Source organism: Choloepus didactylus, chromosome 5, assembly GCF_015220235.1.
Source record: "Choloepus didactylus isolate mChoDid1 chromosome 5, mChoDid1.pri, whole genome shotgun sequence".
NCBI lineage: Eukaryota > Metazoa > Chordata > Mammalia > Pilosa > Megalonychidae > Choloepus > Choloepus didactylus.
The window spans coordinates 62531640-62554771 of NC_051311.1; the positions used below are offsets into that span (position 1 = coordinate 62531640).

The following is a 23132-nucleotide window of genomic DNA, read 5'->3' on the forward strand; positions in this document are numbered from 1 at the left end:
TCACCGTTTTCATAATCTCCTCTGGTCAAAATAGGTAAAGCTAATAAAGTAACCCAGAATGCCTAGTGGCAAAGACAGGACACCTTTGTAACTCTCCCCCAAACCCACATGGCATATGGCAACCAAACCAAAAGCAAAGAGCAGTCTCATCGCAATGCTTTTAACTCTGGGCTTGATTCAGTTCCCAGCACACCAAACTCAGGCAACAAGTTACACACCTTACAAATACAGTTACTACTGTAATTAGGAAGAGCCTTCCTAAGAGTGATCAATTAGCCTTGGTGGGGGCTGGAGTGGAGGACAGAAGTTTAAAGAACTGTCAGAGTTAAATCTCTTTCACCTGATTTATGATGTGCTTGTTTCCTGCCCAACACTGTTTATTAAAACACTGTTTTTTGTTTTTTTTTGTATCATGGAAGATCTGTCCCAGAATAAAATGGAAAAAGGTTCAAATGCAAAAATACATATTGGCTGACACTGCTATATAACCAGAATGGTCTTTTGAGCATACAAACTGATCTTGTCACTCTCCTTTACAACTCTTCAGTGGTTTCCAATGGCCCATGGGATATAAAGTCCAAATCCCTTTGCAGGTGTTCAAACCTTTCTTGTTGGCCCCCATTGTTCAGTTACACCTACATACACAGTTATTTCTGCCTCAAATGACTGTCTCAGACTTGTTCCTTGAAAGGGTTCATATGCTTCCTTCAATAGTCAGCTCAAGCTTCTGTTCCTCTGTCTTAAATACCCTTCCCCTGTGGTCCCACAGCACCTTATACATGCCTCCACGGAGGCACTGATCTTATTTGTCATCGCTGTTTGCACGCCTTGTCCCCAAGGAGACTGTAAATTCCTTAAGGGAGAGAATGAGCCTGAATCTTTGAGTCCTTAGCAGTCAGTGGGTGCTGAATAAATGTTTTCTATGGTCACGAATGAAACCTGCCTTCCCTGAAATTTAACCTGTATCCCTCTTAAAATTAAGACTGGGTAATTAGGCTGTTATAGAATGGAAGCTCCCAGCCCAGAACAGAATTTTAAAATGCTACATTCAGGATTCACCTGGAAAAAAAACATTTTCTGAGATTACATCTTCTGTACCCCATTGCACACTTAGAGAAGGAACAAATTCAGCCTCTACCACTGAGTGATGAAATGACTCAAACAAACCTGCACACGGGGTGAATAACGGGTGACAGTGTCTATGCATCTTAAAAGCTTTTCAGAGGGAGACATTCTATATATAGGGGTCATTTCATAAACTCAAATACCTTAAAATCCCAATTCCATTATTTTCACATGCAGTTTCAGTCCACCTCAATGGTAATTGTAATATCATCCAATTGTGGGGCTTTTAGGATCTCTCTCTCTCTCTCACACACACACAGGCATTTTGACATAGGATTAGATTAAATCGTCTCAGTGTCTGACCTAGCAGCCTTTATGTCCGTGGCAAGGGAAAGGGGGAGGGGACTGGAGGCTTTGGAACTGAGTACGCACTAAGTCTGCCCAGCTGCCCTTGGAAGAGAGATGATTAAATGCTGAGGTACAGTAATCAGGCTGGGATTGTCCCTGCATCTGCTCAGTCTGCCCCTGATTAGCCCTAATCTGGAAGGTGCATGTTAATCCAAGCTTGTATTTTGGGTCATTCCGATTGATAAAGCAACAGAAAGCCCTTTACACTCTACGTTAAGGATCTGGAGTTTTCCTTTTAGTTTTTCAGACACCCCATAGTCCTAAGGCTGCCTTGCCACTTGTATAGCACTTTTCAAAGCCCTCCCCACCCGTGCATATCATTTGATTTCTGCCAAGACCCTGGATAAGGAGGTAGGCAGGTGTTTCACGATGAGAGGCTAGCTCCTTTGGCAGAACCGTGGGCTTATCAATAAAGGCACATCCTTATAAAATCCTGAAGAACAATTTCTACTGCCCCAATATTTTAAAACTACAAGAAATCTTAGAGTTCATCCAATTCAGTAAATCCAGTCCCCTTTCTCTTTTTTTAAATTCAAACGTAAACAGATAAGAATTTTACTTGGAAAAAAAAAAAAAGGAAACAGAGATGAAGAGAGGAATAAATGATTCTCCCCCTCAAGATCAAGGCCAAGTGTCCACGCTCTTGTTCTGGGAGCCTTTCCATACCCTGGGGTGCCCTTAACACCTAGCACTATGGCCAGGGGCTGCCCAGGACCTGGAAGGGAAAGGACTCTTCTCTCTGGGCTTCCTGCCACCTCTCCTCTCAGGCTCTTCGGTTGGGTTTACAGAGTTGACCAGATGGAAAAAGAGGCCAAAGGTGATTCAGAAGCTTCAGGTCCCAGCACAAGGATTTCCTTGTCAAACAGCAGTCAGATGAAAATCCCTGGAGGAACTCCTGGTTCCAGGACATTTCTCTGTAAAAGACAATGAGAACTGACCCCGCTCTATTTTTCTACCAGTTGGGTATCATTCTTGAGTCCAAATGGTCAAATATACTCCTCCCAGTCTTCTCCCATCTCAATAAATGGCAATTACGTCCTTCTAGTTGCTGAGGTCAAAAACTTGGAAGTCATCCTTACTTCACATCCAGTACATCAGCAAATCCTGTCAACCCCACCTTCAAATATAAGCCCAGAATTCAACCACTTCTACTGCTACCTCCCTGGCAAACTGCTATCATCTCTTGCCTGGTCTACATTTTAGCATCCTACGTGACTGCCCTGCTTCAGCCTTTCCTCTACTTAAGTCTCCTCTCCACATAGCAGCAGGAGGGATCTTTAACAAAATTCCATATGAGATGTTAGATACGAGGGAAATGCTCTCAGAATTCAGATTCCCAGGCTAGGCCAGCTCTGGACACAACTCACCCACTCCCCGCCGGACACTCCTCATCCCTGCAAGTCCAATGCCCTTCTGGGGAGGGATCATAGGGAGACTGAGCACCAAATTGCCTGGCTTCTGTTTTGCCCTGCTTTAAAGAGATCCCTACACAGGATCCATTCTTAGGGGGTCCTGCTCCTCTCATTAGGTCACCCCTTCCTCATAGGTGTTCACCGGTCACTTTAAAGTTTAACTCTTTCCAGGAGAATCTGTATTTTAACAGAGACTTATTATTTTAATTTTTAAAAATAGGTAACACAGAGTACAAAATTAAAACACCACAAAAAGGTACAGAATGGAAAAAAGTAAACTACTCTCCCTCCCTCCCAGTCACCCAGTTCCCCTTCCCAGAGGTAACTACCATGGCCAGCCTCTTGGATGGCTTACAGTCAATCTGAGATATTCTATGCATTTGGAAACATGTGCGTGTCTGTAATTTTCCAGACCCAAACAATGCATATTTATACTATTTTGTACTTTGCTTTCTTTGGTGATCTTTCCTTTTACATAGAGAGAGAGCTGCCTTGTATTTTTTTTAACAGCTACATAGTATTCAATTGTATGGAAGTACTTGAATTTGATTAACCAGGGCTCTGATGACTTATCCTCATGTTTCCCCAACCTTTTGCTGTTATGCCAAATGTATATATAATTTCTCACACATGCAAGTACACTGTGTATCTGCAGGATAATGCCTAAGAGTATGATTTCCTGGGCAAAGGATATTTATATTTAAAAATTTGATAGGTACAGTAATAGGAAGCTCTTAACTGATCCCCCCCCGCCAAAAAAAAATTCCTTTTAAGACTGAAAATAATCTGTAGTAGTGGAGCTTAAGATATAAGTAATTATAAAAGGAAATACACTTTTGGACAGGGGGTGGTCTAGGGTCTCTCAAATTGTATTACATGGGTGGCAGACAGTGCTACCAACTCATAAGCCTAGTTTTGTCTTCTAATGTAAATGATCATTCATTCAAGTTAAGGAGTTTGGTCTTTTTTTTCTACAAAACGGGGGCCAAGAGGTGCTACAGTGGTCTGATGCCTGTGGTAGACCACAGGCGCCAATGAGAATAACTTTAAAGGTTAGGGTCACAGCCTTGCACACTCTGTGGTTCTATCATTCATGAGCTCACCTCCTCCACTCCTGACCTCTCCTGGGTAATGAGTTTCATCACTTGCCTGCTATGTAATGAAATATATATATGCATGCATGTGTGTGTGTAAGTATATACATATACACATATGTTTTTTAATTACAGACTATTTATTTATGGAACTCACTTATTTTTCCCAAGATTAACTTCTTTTAGTATTCTGAGATTTGATGAGTAAGACTCCACATCACAGTTAGCTAAATCTTGAAATACTGTTTGGCAATGGCCATCCCGCTCCACCAAAGAAACTACTTTCAGGGCCTTTTCACTATCTGAAAAATAAAGTCTAAATGGCTAACAGGTGAGGTATTATACCAGCGCTTCCTATAAATACCCTATATTATCCCTTCATTACAACCATACCTGTCTTCTCAATGTCCCATGAACACCACACATATACTTGCTCAGGTGGACTCCCCTGCTCAGAATTACCCCCCTGCCAATCTAAGTCCTGTTCTTCCAACAATTTCCACATTTCCCATGGAGTTACCCCAGATGGAAAGCCTACAGGTTCTCTCCTTCCTGTGATTTTACCACCTCCACCACTCATTTGGCACGAGGTCTGTGTTACTGTATACAAGCAATTATTGTTTTTCCTGTGAAAAACATGTTTACTTAGATTGTAGGCAGAACTATGTCTTTGAATACTGGGCAACTGGAACATAGTAGGTGCTCAATAATTGTTTACTGACACTGATCATATTCTTCAAGATTTTAAGAAACTTGATTACATTTCCTTTGGCCTTGACCTCTGCAGAGTCAAGAGCCTTGAAGCCTTTTACTCTTCTCCAGAATGAAGATGGATTTTCTCTACAATGATTTCCTTAATGCACTACAGCCAAATGCTATGTGGTAGTTCAGGTGCATTTTATATAAGGGTAAATTTCACTTCCATTAAAGGCTTCCCAACAGAAAGCCCTACAGGTGAATCTGGTTCGGCCACTTAATGGCGTGTGAGTCTCAGTTTTCTTATATGTAAAATGATAATTACTACCGTCACAGGGTTGTTGAGAACTAGATGTGCCAACACAGGTGAAGTCTGGCACAGGGCCTGGCACACAGTAGGTATACAATAAATGTTAGCTGCTTTTCAAAGATGACTTTGAATAAGAGGTTTGATGAATCTGGTTGGGGTCACGGATGTCAGACTAAAGCTCTCAGGAAACAGAAAGTAAAGCAGAGACAGTACAGATCTCTTTTCAGGAGCTATTTGCTCCCGCCAGGAAGCACATCGTTTGCCAAAGGCCTTCAAAGATGTAAAGACTGGAGATAAAAGCCATGAAATCAAGGCAGATGGGCTGGCAGGCAGCTTCCTTCTGAAATGCAGTGATAGAATTGGCCCTGGAAATGAAACTCGCCCTGATGTATATGAAGTAGCTGCTGATCTGGTACATGTCAAATAATCTAGCTAAACCCATTAACCAATATTAAGAGTGTTAAATATATGAGATGATCAGGGACACTATGCTCTGATGTCATCACTGATAATTTTCTAGACCCCTCCAGAAACTAAGAAAATAGGCTTGAGCCAAGCAGAGCATGGGGTTGCAGGTCTGATTAGGGTTACCCAGATTGCCCTCCCCATGTCCCCATTCCACCCCATGGCAAGATAGAGCAGGACAGACAGCCTGAGGAAGAATGGGCCTTTCATTTACCCTCACAATCTAGGAAACCTTTGGGAGTTGTTGTTTGCTGTAACTGAATCTTTCAGTCCTAAGGCCTTCCACGTTGGTCATGGAAATATCTTTTAGTAGGGAGAAAAATATTGATGGTTGTGAGAGAAAATAGAGAGCTAAACAATTAAGTGATCAAATAAACAGAACAAGGGGTAGAAGAGAAATATCCTTAAAACCCAAAGAAATAAAATTACAATTCACATGTACTGCCTTCTGTAGTATATAGACATGACAGCTAACTATATGTATCAGGAAAATGCTGGTTTGAATGACAAACCAGAAGGCTATGACCATTTATAAAACCATATATGGTATTACTTGAGTAACTCCTGCAGTTTTTAAAGAGCTATCAAAGGTACCTATAGGTGTTTTTAGGTCTGGTAAGCAGGAGGGAAGTGCTTTAAAAAATTTCATTTGCAGGTCTGGAAAGAATTTTAAATCAGTGGTTGATGTCTAAAGAAGGCCACTGTTAATATGAAGGAACAGGCAAAGGCATGGTATGTACTGGTACAGAAATGGGAGAAGATAAAAGGAAATTAAGATGCTAGTCTAGTAGGCAGGACAGCAGATAGAAACGGTGAGAATAACAAAGACAGATGGAAAGACAGTTATAGGACAAGAAAAGGAAGGTCACAAAAAGAATGTCAATATCAAAGCAAAAGGAGATCCAGGTAACCCGCATGACGTTTTTTCAACTCCTCATTTAGCAGATTCTGTATTGGAGAGATTGGAGACAGCAGTTTGGAAAGTGGAAATAAATGGACAGTTAAGGGACTTGCTAGTCATAGAGAAAGAAATATCCTAATAAACTTCATTTAATCAACTATTTATTTTGCCTTTCCTAGTTGAATTCTACTTAGTATAACCAAATTGTTAATGGAGACAAGTTCTTTATAAAAGAATTTCAGCTAATAAATGCAGAAGGAATTACAGAAAAACCACCATTTTGTAATCCTTTGTGAAGTAATTGATCTATGCAAAGATCATCAATGCTTGCTAAAACCATTAGGTGAAAGGGACATTGACAACATTCATAATAATACAGGGTTTACAACCATAATCTACTGACCAATCTTAACACTAAATACGGCACAACCAGACATCACAAGGGTCTGGATGTGATGTAGATGCCTGCAGCACCACCTTTAAAGTATTCCTGCCAAAAACAACTCAACATCAATCTCAACAAGTCTCTTTTATATCTATCTACCAGTTTATAGGAAATGCATGGGATACAGGAAACAGGTTAACAATACCACAAGATTAATGGAATGTGGTATCCTGGATTGGCCTCTGGAATGGTAAAAGGACATTATTGGAAGAAGTGGTGAAATCCAAATAAAGTCTGTCATTCAGTTAACAGTTGTACCAACATTAAGTTCTTTGTTATGACAAATGTACTCTGGTGATGTATGATTTAACATTAAGGGAAGGTGGGTGAAGGGTATATGGGAACACTGTCTACTATCTTTGCAACTTTTCTGTTAATCGAATTACTCTAAACCAAAAAATTTATTAAAAAAAAACCCACAAGAAAGCAATCAATCAAATCCAGAATGTGGGAATTATACAGGACAAATACTGGATTCTTCAAGAAATATAAATGGCATGGGGAACAATAACAAACAAGCAAAAATGAAATAGATAAGACAGATAAAATGGAGAAGGAACTGTTAAAGAATAACAGAACAAAAAGATATATTAATTAAATAAAATATGTGGCACCATTTTGATCCCAATCCTAACATACCATGGGTAAAAAGGTATCTTTCAGACAACTGGGGACCTATGGAGGGGATTTCATATGATACTAAGGAATTACTTTAAATTTTGCCAAGTATGATAATGGCATTATGGTTATATATATATTTAAAAGTCCATATTGAAAGATTTATGGGTGAAATGATATGATGTCTGGAATTTGCTTTAAAATTTAACAGCTTCCTCCTCAAAAAAAGGAGGAGATGAAACAAGATTGGTCTTGTACTAGATCTTAGTCGGGATCCATTTGCAACCTGCATACTCTACCACAAAGGTGTGTGACAATAACACGGAACTTTTAAAAAGCACTGGGCAAGATGGGCCCAGAACCTGCTGTGGAGGGGCAGTTGGCAGGGAAGACTCCCTCACAGGCTTCCCTGACTCACAGGTTACAAAGCCACCTCTGCTATCCCCACCACAGAGGGTTTTGCAACTCCTTTGGTAAACAAGCCAGCATATTTAAGGCAAATGGTGTACATGCTTATAAAGGTTTATCTTTGAGTCAGCTCTTAGTACCGCCCACTCTAAACTGGTATTTATGATGTGGTTTTCTTGTAGCACACTTACCTTCCTAATTATGTCTTCCTTAAGCTAATATGAAAACTAATTTGTATTTCTTAAGAACCTAGCAGCTGAGCGGGGGGTAGGGGAGATGGTCCAGGCTTACAGAGGCTTGCTTAGAGAAACTGGCCAAGGATTTAAAATGTGTCATGAGTAATCTGCATGACAGATAATCTGTCTGTGATGACTATGAGTTGGCTATATTTACATTTATAAAACCAACAGGCCTCGCCTGTCTCATAGGGCTGCTAGGAGGATAAGTAACATTATGTTTGCATGATTTAGTGATTGAGAAAAAAAGACACTGAGTTTGAAGTAGTATTGTTTTTTCCATGGGTTTTCTCCCAGGAGTCAAGCAATTTTCTTTTTAACAATTCAGCCCAGAGGCAGGCAAACAGAGGAAGCAAGAATAAAGATCCTGCCTTGGTCCCAAGAGTTGCTAAAGGTGCTACCAGCCCATTGTTCCATCCCCAGGAATGTTGTCTGTACTCTGCATTGTCCACACATTGAACAATTCACATACATGCTCTTGGCCCATGAGTGTTCACATGTTCTCTTGTTAGCCAGAGGCTCTGCACAACAAAAAAGGAATTCTTCTGTCATAAACAGCAGGGCCATGAAAGCTTAAGGAAGGGAAAGCCACAGAGCAGGTCAGCTGAAAGTAGACATTCCTAAACAATAAAATAGTTTTTCACACTGGTTACAGTTCAGTATTTTGGAGGGAGGAGAGGAAGTTCATGAGATTCTTGGAGGGAAAAAAACAAATCAAAGATGATGAAAAGATAAAGAACAGAGTTTGGTAACATGACTGGAAAGAGCTGTCTCAGAAACATTCAAATTTCCTTTTACCCATCTAACAAGGCTGAATAGAAACTCCAAGGTTTCCTTAAGCATTCAAGACATTTCAAAAGGTCCAGACCACTCTAAAACAGTGCTGTCAAATAGAACTTTCTGGGACGATGGCATTCTTTTAGTGAGCTGTCTCCTATGGTGGCTATTGAGCACTTGAAATGTAGCCTAGCATATACTGAATTTTTAATTTTATTTGATTTTAATTCATTTAAATTTAAATAACCAGAGTACAGGCTCTATAACTTTTCTGGAGCTTCCAGTATGCCAACTACACATCAGAAACATGTATCAGTCAGACACCCATCCTGTATAATAACACTAGAAGAGCTGCCTTTGATCAGACAGAAATTCAATCTGAAACTGGATGCTTTGCATTCACCTAAAAGACATTTCCCTTATTTATACCATAGGTTCTTTCCTCTACTGCCTGACCCCAGCAGCTTATTTTAACATTCCTGAGCCCCATAGCCCCATAGGCCCATAGGCCCAGAGGCCCCTATACAGGGAACTTGGTCAGCATTTGAGAACAATGCAATTTAGCTAAACATTATAGTGCTACCAGCAATCAGGAGAGGCTGGGCAGGGCAAAGTCAGAATTACTGGATGTCTCTTTGGTGAGCCAATCTGACAGCACTGTCTTTGTAGCAGCGCTGACAGCAGTGTCTCCACTTCCATATTTAGACCCCTTCAATGATTCTGAGAGCCAATTTGATAGATTTACAATAGAAAAGATGTTTTTATCAATTTCACTTTGAAAATCTTATTTAGGCTCTGAAAAACAATCTCTAAATTGGGGCCTTTCTAAAGATTTGGGGTAATTATAGTGTCACAGGCAATTGTGCTGACAAAGCAAAACCAATATGTCTCCATGCTGGGCTTCTGCTCCTGGGCTGACCAACAGGAGGAGAAAAGAGGCTTTGTCAGGAGCAGATGTACAGTGGGAGGCCCCGGGAAAGCAGATCTGTTGAATGAAGCAGGTGCCACTTAGACATTCACTTTACTGACTCCAACCACAACCACCCCTTCATTTGATATCCTGCTCTTGGCAGGACGATGGAGAGAGAGCATCAGACAAAGAGGAAGCATTTTTATCCTGTTCAGATTACTACTTCTGCCAGGCTGCTGCTGCTGGATTCTGCACATTTGCTTTTTATTAAGCAAATGTTAGAGCTAGGCACTGAGAAGTGAATCCCTGTATTTACACAGGTAACCTGAGAGCCAGAGGGCCCCAAACCATACTGGCTGTGATGTGCAAGCTATTAGGGTTAATAACAGTGTACTGATACATTCCTTCAGAATCCTAACGGAAGCATAAATAAGAAGAGGAAAGTCCCCTTTACTCAAGAAATATTAATTCTTAAATATTTTTTCCTGTGATGATATTCTGGTTCCTGTGTGAGCAGTGATTAGACTTTTTTGTACACTCAATTAAAATCCACTTTTCCATCCACATATTGAATAGAAATGATTCCAATTTAACCTTAACTTGTCCAATTATGGCTTTGGATTTAGTATGCAAAAAAAATCTCCTTTATACGATATTACCTGCAATGATAGGTATTAGAATCATCTAAGACCAGAATCTGTCTTTTGAATACAATAAGACTCGGAAAGACCTGGGGACCTAAAGGGGAGGAGAATGAGGTAACGAAAACTGTAACTGGCCTTGAGGACACTGGGGATGGGGAGGAGACCATGCACAGTGGCATCCATCTGCCTGGCCAGGGCTGCCAGATGGCAGAAACCTTCTTGGGAATCTCTGCCTTGTAGCCCTGACCTGAGCCCTCTGCCAGACTGTCCCTGGCTCAGATTGGTGTTCTGTTCACAGTAGAGTGCACTGGCTCATCAAGTTTCTCCAAACTGAGAACACCTGATGCATTCAGACCAAGGACTAGATGCAGGTATGCTCACCTGGCTTGATGGCATGTGCTAATTCCCTCTGGGGCCCTGAGGAGCCGAAAAAAACTTAAATAGAATCTCAGTTTTGTCTTCTCCAACATGCATGAGGGATACGATATGCTTCTATCAGTAACAGAGGCAGCCTGTAGCAGGGATTCTCAGTGTGAGGATTCTCCACCTCCTCTCACCAATGGAGGCTTACCAGCCTCCAGATCCTAAGAATGGGGCCAGAAAGTGCTGAGAGTGCACCTCCTGAAGACTAATTCCCTTTCTACTCAGTGCCAAGTGTTTAAGAATAATAATGGTAGTACTAGTAGATGTAGCTAATAGTTACCACAGGCTCGTGATGATCCAGGCACTGAACAGAGTAGGACTAAACATTCTCTGCTGCCCCTAAAGATCAGTGCCATCAACACATCTCTCTGGACAGGGGAGACTGGGGAGTCAGAAAAACTGCCACTTCCTTCTGCAAGCCATTCTGGCCTTCAGGACGTCATCAAGAAGGGAGAAGGGAAGGAGGACAAGCTGCAGGAGTGAGGAATCACCACCAGGCTATCATTCCCCTCTCTCAATGCTATGAAAAGGGCTGGTGTGTAACACTTGGGGGGGGGGGGAGGGTCAAGGGTGTGGCAGAAAACTGTATACCCTTTTGAGTGTTCTAGAATCAAGAGCCCTATTACAAGTCTCCATGTTACCCATTTCTCAGCAGTAGCCATGTTTCATTGTGAAATCTGGAATTCATTCAATAATAATGACTTCTTTAAGCCTTGTAACCCACCAGCCTCTGGATATTTGATCCCCGTTGGAGTCACTACAAACCCAGTAGAACATCTGGTGGTCTGCAGATGCTTTTGGCAGAGAACAGAAACTTGCACTTGTGGGGAATCTAAGTGGAAATATGCAAGTGGCCTGGGTCATGGAAAAAGAGGAGGAAGGAGGCTGAGGTGTTACCATCTATCTTTACAGCCTCCTGCCTTAGGTTTTCCATTTTGAGACTCTGTAGTGCATAAAACTAGTCCGGTTCTTCTTACAACCCTCCTGCCCAGCTGTTTACTGACTGGGGATTATGGCAGTCACATGGGTGGTTTTTTTAGCAAAGCCTTTCTGTCTATGAGCTGAGAAGGTCACTGAGAGACAAGGCTCATAAAGTATTTGTGCTGCCCTCCCCTGTGCAAAGGGGGTACAACTTGCCAGAGGACCACAGTTTATTTGCTATAGCCTTTGGGTCAGTGCTGTCCAAAAAAACTTTCTGCGATGATGGAAATGTTCTATATCTGCACATGTGGCTACTGAGCACTTGAAAGGTGGCTAGAGTGACTGAAGAACTGAATTTTGAATTTTACTTGATTTTAATTAATTTGCATTTAAATTTAAATAGCCACATGTAGCTAGTAACATGGACAGTGCCTCTTTAGATCCTGGGTTTTGATACCATGTATTTACTTGCCTTTGTTAAGATCTACCATAACTCTGACACTTCTAAAGTGAGTAAAATATATGGCTATCACCTTTCCTTAAAATGACCCTGCAAAATAGTCACCCATAACAAGAAACAATTTAATCAAATGAATAACAAATATAGTGATTTTCATATTTTATACCTTGTTTACTCTGTATTGGGGAGGTTGGCAAGTGAGTGTGAAGGGGAAAGAAGTGGAGCCCACACTGGATATTAGAAGGAGACATGGAGATCTGGGTTGGATTTCCATTTTCACCCTTTATTAGCTGAGTGACCCTGGGCAAGCCCCAGCTTTGGCCGCCGCTGTGAAACAGGACTTGTAAGACTGCTTCTACCACCTTAATGGGTGATGGTAGAATAATGCAGAGAGGGCTTAGTCAACTGCAAGGGTATGGTGGTGGTTGTGGAGGCGGCAGTCGTAGTAGCAGTAAAAGAAAAGGGAAGAATGGAGAAAGAAAGGAAAAAGAAGAAAAAGAAGGTCCCAAACAATTATGCCCCAAGCTTACAGTCAAAAATAGAACAAAGCTGAAATGGTTCTTTTCCTGGTATAACATCTACCAACATGTTTCCTGTAATGAAAGCATATTTTCCAGAGTTGCCCACGGAGGACCCTAGAGCAGCCCTATTCCCAAAGTGTGGCACTGCAGCCAGCAACCGACCAGCTCACTCCTCAGGCCTCCTTTTTCCGAGCCACAGCTCAGAGCTCCCCTCATTTTAATTCTGATAGTTTCAGGGCCATGAATAGGCACCCCCTGCCCCCTTGCTGCCGCCATGTTTAAAAGACACCTACGATTCCAAAAGACTAGTTGTATTACAAATGAGTCTTCATTTGCTTTTTCTTACAGAGCAGGCAATGCCTCAGACCATCCTAGTATCTTAGTTTCCCTTCAAGTCTACCTATCAACAATGGGCCAGGCAAAAGGAGAGTCATTTACCTATGGCCACCATACCCACTGCTCTCTGGGTATGGGAGGCTTGCTTCTTGGGACTCATATCTCACACAAAAACCAGTTACTCAGGCGTTTCTTGTGTCAAGTCCTGAAGGCAATGAATTGACCGTCTTTGGATTAAAGGTATGAATCATAGAATGCAACAGCTCTTTTAAAGCTGTTATCATGGTTTACAATGACTGAAAATGCACTATCTCTTACAATAAAACTTAAATACATTTTCTTACTTTAACTTTAATTAAAACACTGAGGCAGAATTTAGCACACACTGGAATAGCACACTGGCACCCTTTTTAGAGAGTAACACTGACAAATCTGAGAGCAAGTCTGTGTGCTAATATTTCCAGAGAATGAGGAGGAGCAGAGAAAAAGTTAGAATGAGAGATATTATTTTCTAGTTTATCAAGATGAGGACTGGCATTTCACATCTTATGCATGTCCTTGACAAAAGGACATGGGGTGAGTGATAATAGACGATGGTGGTGTAATGATAAAGAAAAAGTGAAGTCACCCTTCCAGATGGAAGTTGCAGTATGATGCAGTTGTTGAGATTTGACAGGAGACTGTCCCACATTAGGAGTAACAAAGGCCACACTGATGACAGCAAAACTCTGCTGGAAGAGAAGGGCAGCCCTGGGCCAAGGACAGTACTATAAACAAATGTGAGAGCCCTTAAATAACGTCACCTTACATTTCCTTCCATCAGGGTTATAGAAAAGACTTCTGATCTATTCCCATTTTTACAGTATTTATCTCTGGCATATAAATCCTTTAATTTCCTAAGTATTTGGATCTGTCTTAAAGACAGGAAAGCAGGGTCCACAGTAATACTCTGTGCCCTGAAGAACTTAATGCATTTGTGAAGGATGAGGGTGAAGAAACTGACACGAACAACTGATAATTTTATGTTTACTATACTAAGCACTTGACCTTAGCCACCAGTTTCTATGGCACAGGTTTTTGTTTTTTTAAATTCATTTTTATTGAGATATATTCACATACCATACAATCATCCAAAGGGTACAATCAATTGTTCACAGTACCATCATATAGTTGTGCATTCATCACCCCAATGTATTTTTTGAACATTTTTCTTATACCAGAAAAAGTGAAAAAAAAAAAAGAATAAAAAATAAAAGTAAAAAAGAATACCACCCAAACCATCCCCCCCACTCTATTTTTCATTTAGTTTTTTGTCACCCTTTTTCTACTCATCCATTCATACACTGGATAAAAGGACTGCGATCCACAAGGCTTTCACAATCACACTGTCACCCCTCATAAACTGCATTGCTATACAATTGTCTTCAAGATTCAGGGCTACTGGTTGCAGTTTGATAGTTTCAGGTATTTATTTCTAAGCAATTTCACTTATGGCACAGGTTTTTAGCCATTTTTTTGGAAGGATGGGAAGGGTGTCTGAGACAAACTTGCTCATCTGATCAAAGCTCTGAATCCCAGAAAAAGAATTACTTTTGTATAGAACTTCTCAGGGTCTAGAGAGACCCCAGGTTGAGGACACACTATAATACAGTGTGTAATACAGATCAAGTCACCTTATAATACAGATCAAGTAGGTTTTCACAGAAAATTCAAACATACACATTGCCTCCTTTGGGTCCAGCTGGGCTGCCTCTTTATAGTCTGCACAGAACAGACCCTACAGCTGTTCTGTCTCACTTGGGAGGCCTTGCAGAATAGAAGCGTGTGTTCCAATCTCTCATGCAAGGACCCCACCCAAGAGTCCTGTTCCCTTATCTGAACCTCATGTTTCTCTTCTCACCATCTTTTTTCTTATCCCTCTTGCTATAAAGATCACATAGGGATGTGAAAGGGTGAAGGCAGGTTCAGTCTGAGAAGACAGAAGAATTTTTTCCCCAAAGCAATTTTTAAATTGCTTTAGTTTGATTTGACTATTGGAGCAGGTAGTGAAATGTTCACTTGTTTTACAGTACAGCAAGACTGAGTGGGATCTTTCAGTTTTAGGAAATTTTATGTTGAAGAGTCTTAATAGAAAACCTCAAATAGAGAACCTGAACCAAACTTACTTGTTCAACATTGGGAGACAGTCATCACTCTGCATTTGTGAAGCTCAAGCAGGAACCCAGACCTCTTATCAAGAGGGGCAGCATAGCAGGGTGTTTTGGAAACAAAGTGCCTAAATTCAAATTCCACCTCTGCTACACTTTGTGTGAACCTGGTCAAGTTGGTGAATTTTTCTGTGTCTCAGATGTCCCATATGTTAAATGGGGATAATAGTATCTACCTTATAGGGTTATTTTGAGATTTAAATAAGTTAATGCATGTAAAACACTTAGTAGAGGGCTTGCACATAGTAAGCATTAATGGGACGATGGGGCTGAGAGAGAGAATACAAGGTCAATAGCTGAGAAGAATGCTTATGTCCCATCTTGGAGAGCTTCATAAAGTGGGGAATGCCCCACTACCATCTTCAGTGCAAAAAATGAAACTGAGAAGTCACACACATACAGAATTGGAAATCAAACTTGCCAAGTGTAAGAATTGAGCCTCCACAGAACTCTGCACAAAAAGAACAGATAGCCAAAATTCCTTAGTCCAGAAAGATACACCTTGTTTAGTCTTAAGAAAATGAGCACCATCCCAGGTACAATGCCTCCTCCAGCAATAATTAGTGTTTCATTATCCCACCGATAGGCACAGTACTGAGAACCCTTGCTTCTGCCCCTACTCCATCTCTGTGGTCATGAGCACTTTCCCACCCCCTGGAAAGCTGGGGTGGGAAGGAGAGGAGAAATCTTAGTCAGTTTCACAACTTGTTAGCAGTTCTGTTAAAAGGCTTGGTAGGAGAAAATGGCTAAAATAAGGCTTTATTATTCCAGGTCAACTTTAAAATTAAAGTTCACTGCCCCCCCCCCCGCCCCAAAATTGGAATTTTGAGGCAAAAGAAAGAGGGAAAAAAATGACAGCTAGGAAGTAGCAAAAGGAAAAGTAACCTTAAATCAAAGTAGAATAAAGAGTCAGACAACACCACCAATGTCAAGTGTCTAACATGCCTCCCCTACCCACCCCCTCTTATCTGCATTTACCTTGGTATATCACCTTTGTTACATTAAAGGAAGCATAATACAATGATTCTGTTAGTTACAGTCTCTAGTTTATGTTGATTGCTCCCTCCCCCAATGCCTCCCCATTTTTAACACCTTTCAAGGTTGACATTTGCTTGTTCTCTCTCGTAACAGAATATATTTGTACATTTTATCACAATTGTTGAACACTCTAGATTTCACCAAGTTACACAGTCCCAGCCTTTATCTTTCCTCCTTTCTTCTGGTGTCTCACATGCTCCCAACCTTCCTCTCTCAACCGTATTCATAGTTATCTTCGTTCAGTGTACTTACATTGCTGTGCTACCATCTCCCAAAACTGTGTTCCAAACCACGCACTCCTGTCTTCTCCTATCACTCTGTAGTGCTCCCTTTAGTATTTCCTGTAGGGCAGGTGTCTTGTTCACAGTCTCTCATTGTCTGTTTGTTGGAAAATATTTTGAGCTCTCCCTCATATCTGAAGGACAGCTTTGCCGGATATAGGATTCTTGGTTGGTGGTTTTTCTCTTTCAGTATCTTAAATATATCACACCACTTCCTTCTTGCCTCCATGGTTTCTGCTGAGAGATCCACACGTAGTCTTATTAAGCTTCCTTTGTATGTGATGGGTTGCTTTTCTCTTGCTGCTTTCAGGATTCTCTCTTTGCCTTTGATATTTGATAATTTGATTATTAAGTGTCTTGGCATAGGCCTATTCAGATCTATTCTGTTTGGAGTACGCTGTGCTTCTTGGATCCGTAATTTTATGTCTTTCATAAGATATGGGAAATTTTCATTGATTATTTCCTCTATTATTGCCTCTGCCCCTTTTCCCTTCTCTTCTCCTTCTGGCATACCAATGATATGTACATTCTTGTACTTTGTTTCATCCTTAAGTTCCCGGAGACGTTGTTCACACTTTTTCATTCTTTTCTCCATCTGCTCCTTTGTGTGTAGGCTTTCAGGTGTTTTGTTCTCCAGTTCTTGAGTGTTTTCTTCTGCCTCTTGAGATCTGCTGTTGTATGCTTCCATTGTGTCTTTCGTCTCCTGTGTTGTGCCTTTCCTTTCCATAGATTCTATTAGTTGTTTTTTTGAACTTTCGATTTCTGTCTTACGTATGCCCAGTGTTTTTTTTACAGCCTCTATCTCTTTTGCAAAATAGTCTTTTTGAATTGATTTAGCATTAGTTGTTTAAATTCCTGTATTTCAGTTGAAGTGTAAGTTTGTTCCTTTGACTGGGCCATAGCTTTGTTTTTCTTAGTGTAGGTTGTAGTTTTCTGTTGTCTAGGCATTTGACCTCCTAGGCCACCCCAATCAGGTTTTCCCAGATGAGAACAGGCTCACGTCACAGAAGGAGGAAATATTCAGTACCTGGTTTCCCTTACGGTTTTTCTTAGAGGATTGATACACCTGTGCTTTTCTGTCTGGGAGGTGCACTTGTCAGCAGCTGGTGTAAGAGGGTGTGGCCTGTGGCTCCCCTCCCCCAGGCTTTGGGGTCTGGTTCCGGAAAGGCAGGGAGTAGAGCTGGGCCCCTCCCTTTCCTCTTGGGAAGCTATGCCCCCTATAGAGAGGTCATCTGAATATCAATAAGTTCTTTGTTTCTCTGACTCTGCTGATCAAAGTGTTTTGATTTTAAAATGGCTGAGGCTGTCTTTACTGCAAAGCGCTGCAGACTGAAAACGGCTGAGGTTTTCTCCACAGAGAGAGAAAGGGACACAAAAGCTCCCAGTTCACCCGCCAGCCAGAGATAGCACCTGATCCTCTGGGCTCCCCGTCCTGAGACAGATATGTCCCCCGACTCTCCCAAGATCAGTTGTCACCAAAAGCCTCTGTCTGCTTGTTGAGGATTTGCTGTCTGTATTGAGCAGTTAACATTAAAACCCCAGTTGGAGATGGGCTGAGGTACACTAGCTTGTTTGGAGAGTGCTGCTCTCTAGCACCACGAGGCTTCCATGAGGGAGGGGCTCTGGGCTCTCGGCTCTCAGCATGGGTCTGCAGTTTTACTTACAGATTTTATGCTGCGATCTCGGGCATTCCTCCCAATTCAGGTTGGTGGATGATGAGTGGACAGTCACGTTTGTCTCCCCACAGTTATTCCAGATTATTTACTAGTTTGTTGGTCATTTATGGATTGTTCTGGGGGGGACTAACAGTCTTCCACGCCTCTCTATGTCGCCATCTTAGCTCCTCTCCAAAATTGGAATTTTGAATACATTTTTTTTCAAATCTGGAGATGGGCCTTTAACTAATTGCTAATACTAACACCTCAATAATTAAATATTATAGAACAAAGAATAGACCAAACAGATAAATGGAAACAGAATAGCTCCCACACAAGACTCTACACAGTCTATTTATAAATTCTATGTATGATAAAAGTAACATTTCATGTCAGGGTAAAAATTTCATTTACTATGGAATAAAAGGGCTGGCATAACTGGACTATGTAGGAAAAGAAATTGTTTTAGGTCCCAACTAATGCCACATACCAAAATTCATTCCAGATTTTTAAAGTATTCAAAATAAAAAATGAGACCATCAAGGAACTGAAGGAAAATATAGTACGATATTTAGCTGACTCTGAGGGTAGAAAAGACCTTTGGAAGTAAAAAAACAAAAGAGAAATAATTAAGGAAAAGTACATTACAAAGATGAAATAAAATAAAAATAACCTGGAAAAACTATTTGCAACATACCCAATAAAGAGGTTCTATCCTCCATGAATGAAGAGCTTTTCAAAATCAAGAGAAAGACTCCAACAAAAAAAGGGCAAAGAACATAAGTAGATAAGTATTAAAACATTTACAAAAACATGGAAAAAGAGAAAAAAATGTGAAAAAATACATCACTAATATAAAAAATGCAAATGAAAATGAGATACAATCTAGGTTCTCAACAGTGTTACTGGAAGTATAAGCAGGTATAGGTTAGGTGGACAGCAAATTAACAAAGATGTGGGCAAGATTTTGTACAAACATAGACTATTACTTATACTGTGAAAATTATATAATTTAAATTATCAACAATAGGGATTGATTTATTATGGATAATGTGATGAAATATTAACAAGCATTAAAGTGATATTTCAAAGAATATTTAATTGCATGAAAATGGTCAGGGTACTTCAAAATGAATTAAAAAATAGTATAGACAACATGATCCTAATTAGGTTAAAAATGTTTTGTGAACAGAAAAGCCATATTAAAAATAAAAAACAAAAAACCCCCACAAACCTTAACATTCTATGGTATTGGGCTTAGGGATGATTTTTACAATCAGGGCAAAAAAATAAGTTCCCGGCAAATGCTATGCTCCACCTCCCCCCTTGTATTGTGGCATCACTGGGGAGTGTGTTAACCATTTTAGAAAATGTTGGTACTTCCATAGCAGCTCTGGTAAGAGACTGGACAGGACACAAAGTTGAAGCAGATGACTCCCATACCCTTACTGACTACCTGTGAATATCATTTATCTGTTTTGTTTTCCCCTGTCTAGTTTTTAGGAATGAAAGGCAGCAGTATGAATCTGCAATAAGATTTCAGGCATAAGAACATTTCTGGTTGCCAAGTGTCAATATGATTACTTTTCATTAATTCTGCTGAAAAAGGATGGAGGAGAAAAGATCTATGGATCTGGTTCACTGAAGATTGCTAACAGGGGGCAAGGTCTGGGTTAGAGGTGAACAGCACTCATCAAAAAGCTCCTCAACCCCTGTGGTGAGCCTTACTCTGCCTGATGGTTTGGCCAGACCAATTGGTCCTGGAGTCTACTAGCACAGGGGCTGCTGGGGCCCAGCAGAGAGGATGGAAAAGTCACAGGACCTAATTGTAGAACCTCTTATATAATGATGTGTTGGGAGGGGGGCAGGGAGAAAGTATGGGAATAATTGTGTTAAAAAAAGAACAGAGGGAAAGGAAGGAACAGTAACCTTTCTTAGCCTTAGGCTATTCTACCTGCATCTCAATGAAAAATTCTACCTGTGGAAATTTCTAAATTGATCCAAACCATTTAACTGCATCCTAAGAAATCCAAAACCCACCTTTTTCTATTTTAAAAAAGGGATTACATAAATGAAACAAACATGGGTAAAAAGCTGGTGCTTGTATGGTCTCTTTAGTGTTGGGGATGGAGTAGGTGTCCAAACCAAGGTGTACAGGTACATAGTACAACTTCTTTGTCAGGTCTGCCTTAGTGACTGGAATTTATTTATTGATTGATTGTCATTATCTTTAACTCGAAAAACACTATTCCCACATAATCATATCCTTGCACTCTGCCCCAGCCATCTCCCACTGGTTTTTTTGAAAGTATGAAAACAACTTTTTATTTCCTTTTTAAAAAATTTAATTCACTTCAACAAGACTTTATTGAACATCAAAATGTGAAAAAATCTCTTGGAACCTAAATATGAATGAAACTCAGTCTCTGATCCCAAGGAGCTTGCAGTTTTCTGGGGGAGGTGCAGATACTGGCATAAAACACATGGAAAGGATGGCCAGGGCCTTGACGGAACTGTCGAGGGGGGCGTGAGCCCCTCGGATTGTTCTCCCTGTGCCCTCCACAGCTCCATCTGTGGCTTGGAAGCAGATTCCAGCCCCAGCCTCAGGGGTGGCAGTCCTGGACATCTGAGTTGGGCCAACCTGGGTGGATGGCAAGGCTTTTGCTGGGACATGAAAAAGACAGAGGTAGCCCCAGGGGCTGATGAAAGCTATTCTGTAATCATGAGTTGGGGAATGCAGAGGCAGAACTAAATTAGGTTCCTGAACCACAAGAAAACTTCTTACCTAAAACCATTCTTATTCTTGATAAATTCCCGTCACTGTTTGTGGTTTTTGAATGGACTGAGGATGGACTAGGGTGCGCTTTCTGGAGAAGGTGGCATGTGGGAGGGTTTGGACTAGTGAAGATGGGAGCATACAAGGCAAGCTGGGCTGGATGTCCCAACTGGTTATTGTACTCTATCAAACCCCACAAGCAATGTTCCTCTACCCCCTCTAGTTCCATCCCAAAAGACAAACTTTCTGCTTTGGGCCTGAACAATATCCAAATTGCTCTTAGAAGAGTCATCTGTTAGTAGGATTTTTATTTAAACCATATTCTGGAATTTGGGATGTATTTTTTTTCCAGTAGTGTTCATTTCCAAGTTAGTTCTATGCCCATCAACAGCACCTTGTTCTGCTATCAGCTGGTTCTTCATGATAATACACTTGGTCTACCGGCAGACACCACAAGCTTGTCATCATAGAAGTGACAAACACTGCAACAGGACACAGTCTGAAAGAATGATGAAAAGAAAACCCCTAAAAGTCTAGCCAGATATAAATTAGTTGGTTAAATGGGGAAAATCTGGTTTCAGTCCCAGAGTAAATCTTAGAACACTCTGGGTAAAAATGTCAGAAGACAGAAGGAATATCAGAATTATTTCAGAACTACCAGTAGATTCATTCTCTGGATTCCCAAGGAAGAGATAAAATGATTAGCCTTTGCCTAAAATTGCTGGGATAAGGCACAACTCAATGATCTGACTTGGTATAAAAAGGTTGTATTGAGAAAGTGATAATTCCAACTTTCAAGGCCAGAATGCACCAAGTATTCACAGTCACAAACTGGAGATGGCCTGGTCGGGGGAACTGCTGGCTTCTAGGATGTAGACCAGAATTTTGTCTCATCATAAATGCAGCCAGAAACATGAAACCAATAAACTGATACATGAGTGTGGTTTAACTTTATCACATGGCTGAACAAGTCTACACAGCTCGTGACCTACAGGGTCCTTACACTTACCTATAAATTCATGTATCTGAAAAGGTGGGGCTGGGGAGGAGCCAGAGCTTTAAACCAGTCTGTTCTCTCCCAGACAGGTCAAGACAATTAGAATGGATAACAATGTCTCCTATTAAATCCACACAGGGAAGTATTTTTAGCAGTTCCATAGTGAATAATAGCAATCACACTTCAGAGGAATGTCACATAGCCAGAAATCCTACCTGCTGCTCTGGAGAGACTAAGACTCAGATGAGAAATAGAGAAACATAAGGAATATGGGTAGGGCTCTAGCTACAGAGAGGGGTTTTTCTTAATTCAATCTACGGTTCATTTCATCCTGAACATACATCATCCATGGCTATAAGAAGCACTTTATCCTGTAGCATTCTGGCTAAGATCAACTCTGTCTCTATTTGGGTTAGTTTACAAAAGTCCCTTGCACTATGGAAAAAGCAGGCTGTAGTTTGAGTATTTGAATAAATGTTTTTGTTTTTTGTTTTTTTTTTTGAAAATGATTCTCAGAAGCCACAATGGTTCTTCACATTTCCTTTGTTATTCTTCTCTGGAGGACAGCAGTACAACCCCCCCTCCCCATACCCAACCCCAGACACTTCTAAAGAGGGACACAACATTGTGTCCCTCTTCAAAGATTTTTCCAACTAACAGTTTGCTCTGCTGTAGGGACCTACCCTAAAAAAAAGTGCCAGGGACTTTTCTTTCAGCCACTAATGCCTTTAAGGAACTTTTCTGCCTAAATAAAAGTATGTTATTCATCTATCTTTCCAGGACTTTAAAGCAATACATTTCTAAAAACCACAGAGTACTTAATTTAATTGGTATATTTCTTAAAAATGTAAGAAACAATCATCTAGAACCTCACAAGGACAGTGCTGGACCCCTTTTTGACCCAGACTTCTGAAGCACTTCCTTAGCCTAATCTTGGGAATGCTTCCAGAGCCTGCTAAAATGGATCCAAAGAGCTTGGCAGGAGTTGTAAACTTTTCCCACTGTATTTCTGTGAACTTTATTCCTTTTATTTATTCAGAATATTCAGCAATATCTAACAAATCAAAGAGCTGGGAAAGAAGGGCAGGGTGGTGGCATGTTATTGGCTAAACCCAGAGGTCCCAGATG

At 40.8% G+C, this 23132-nt stretch overlaps 1 protein-coding gene across 6 annotated transcripts in view; it reads right to left on the minus strand.

The window, feature by feature from the left end:
- The window catches only part of NRF1 (nuclear respiratory factor 1), a 149203-nt gene that overhangs the window by 5636 nt on the left and 120435 nt on the right, over window positions 1-23132 (minus strand). Inside the window, exon 11 of one of the 6 annotated variants that reach the window (XM_037836174.1) lies at window positions 19335-21506. The exons of the other annotated variants lie outside the window; for them this stretch is intronic. Within the exon in view, the coding sequence (XP_037692102.1) occupies window positions 21472-21506 (35 nt within the window). The 3' untranslated portion in view covers window positions 19335-21471. Of the gene's footprint in view, window positions 1-19334; window positions 21507-23132 lie in introns of those variants that run through there. 6 annotated transcript variants of the gene reach the window in all.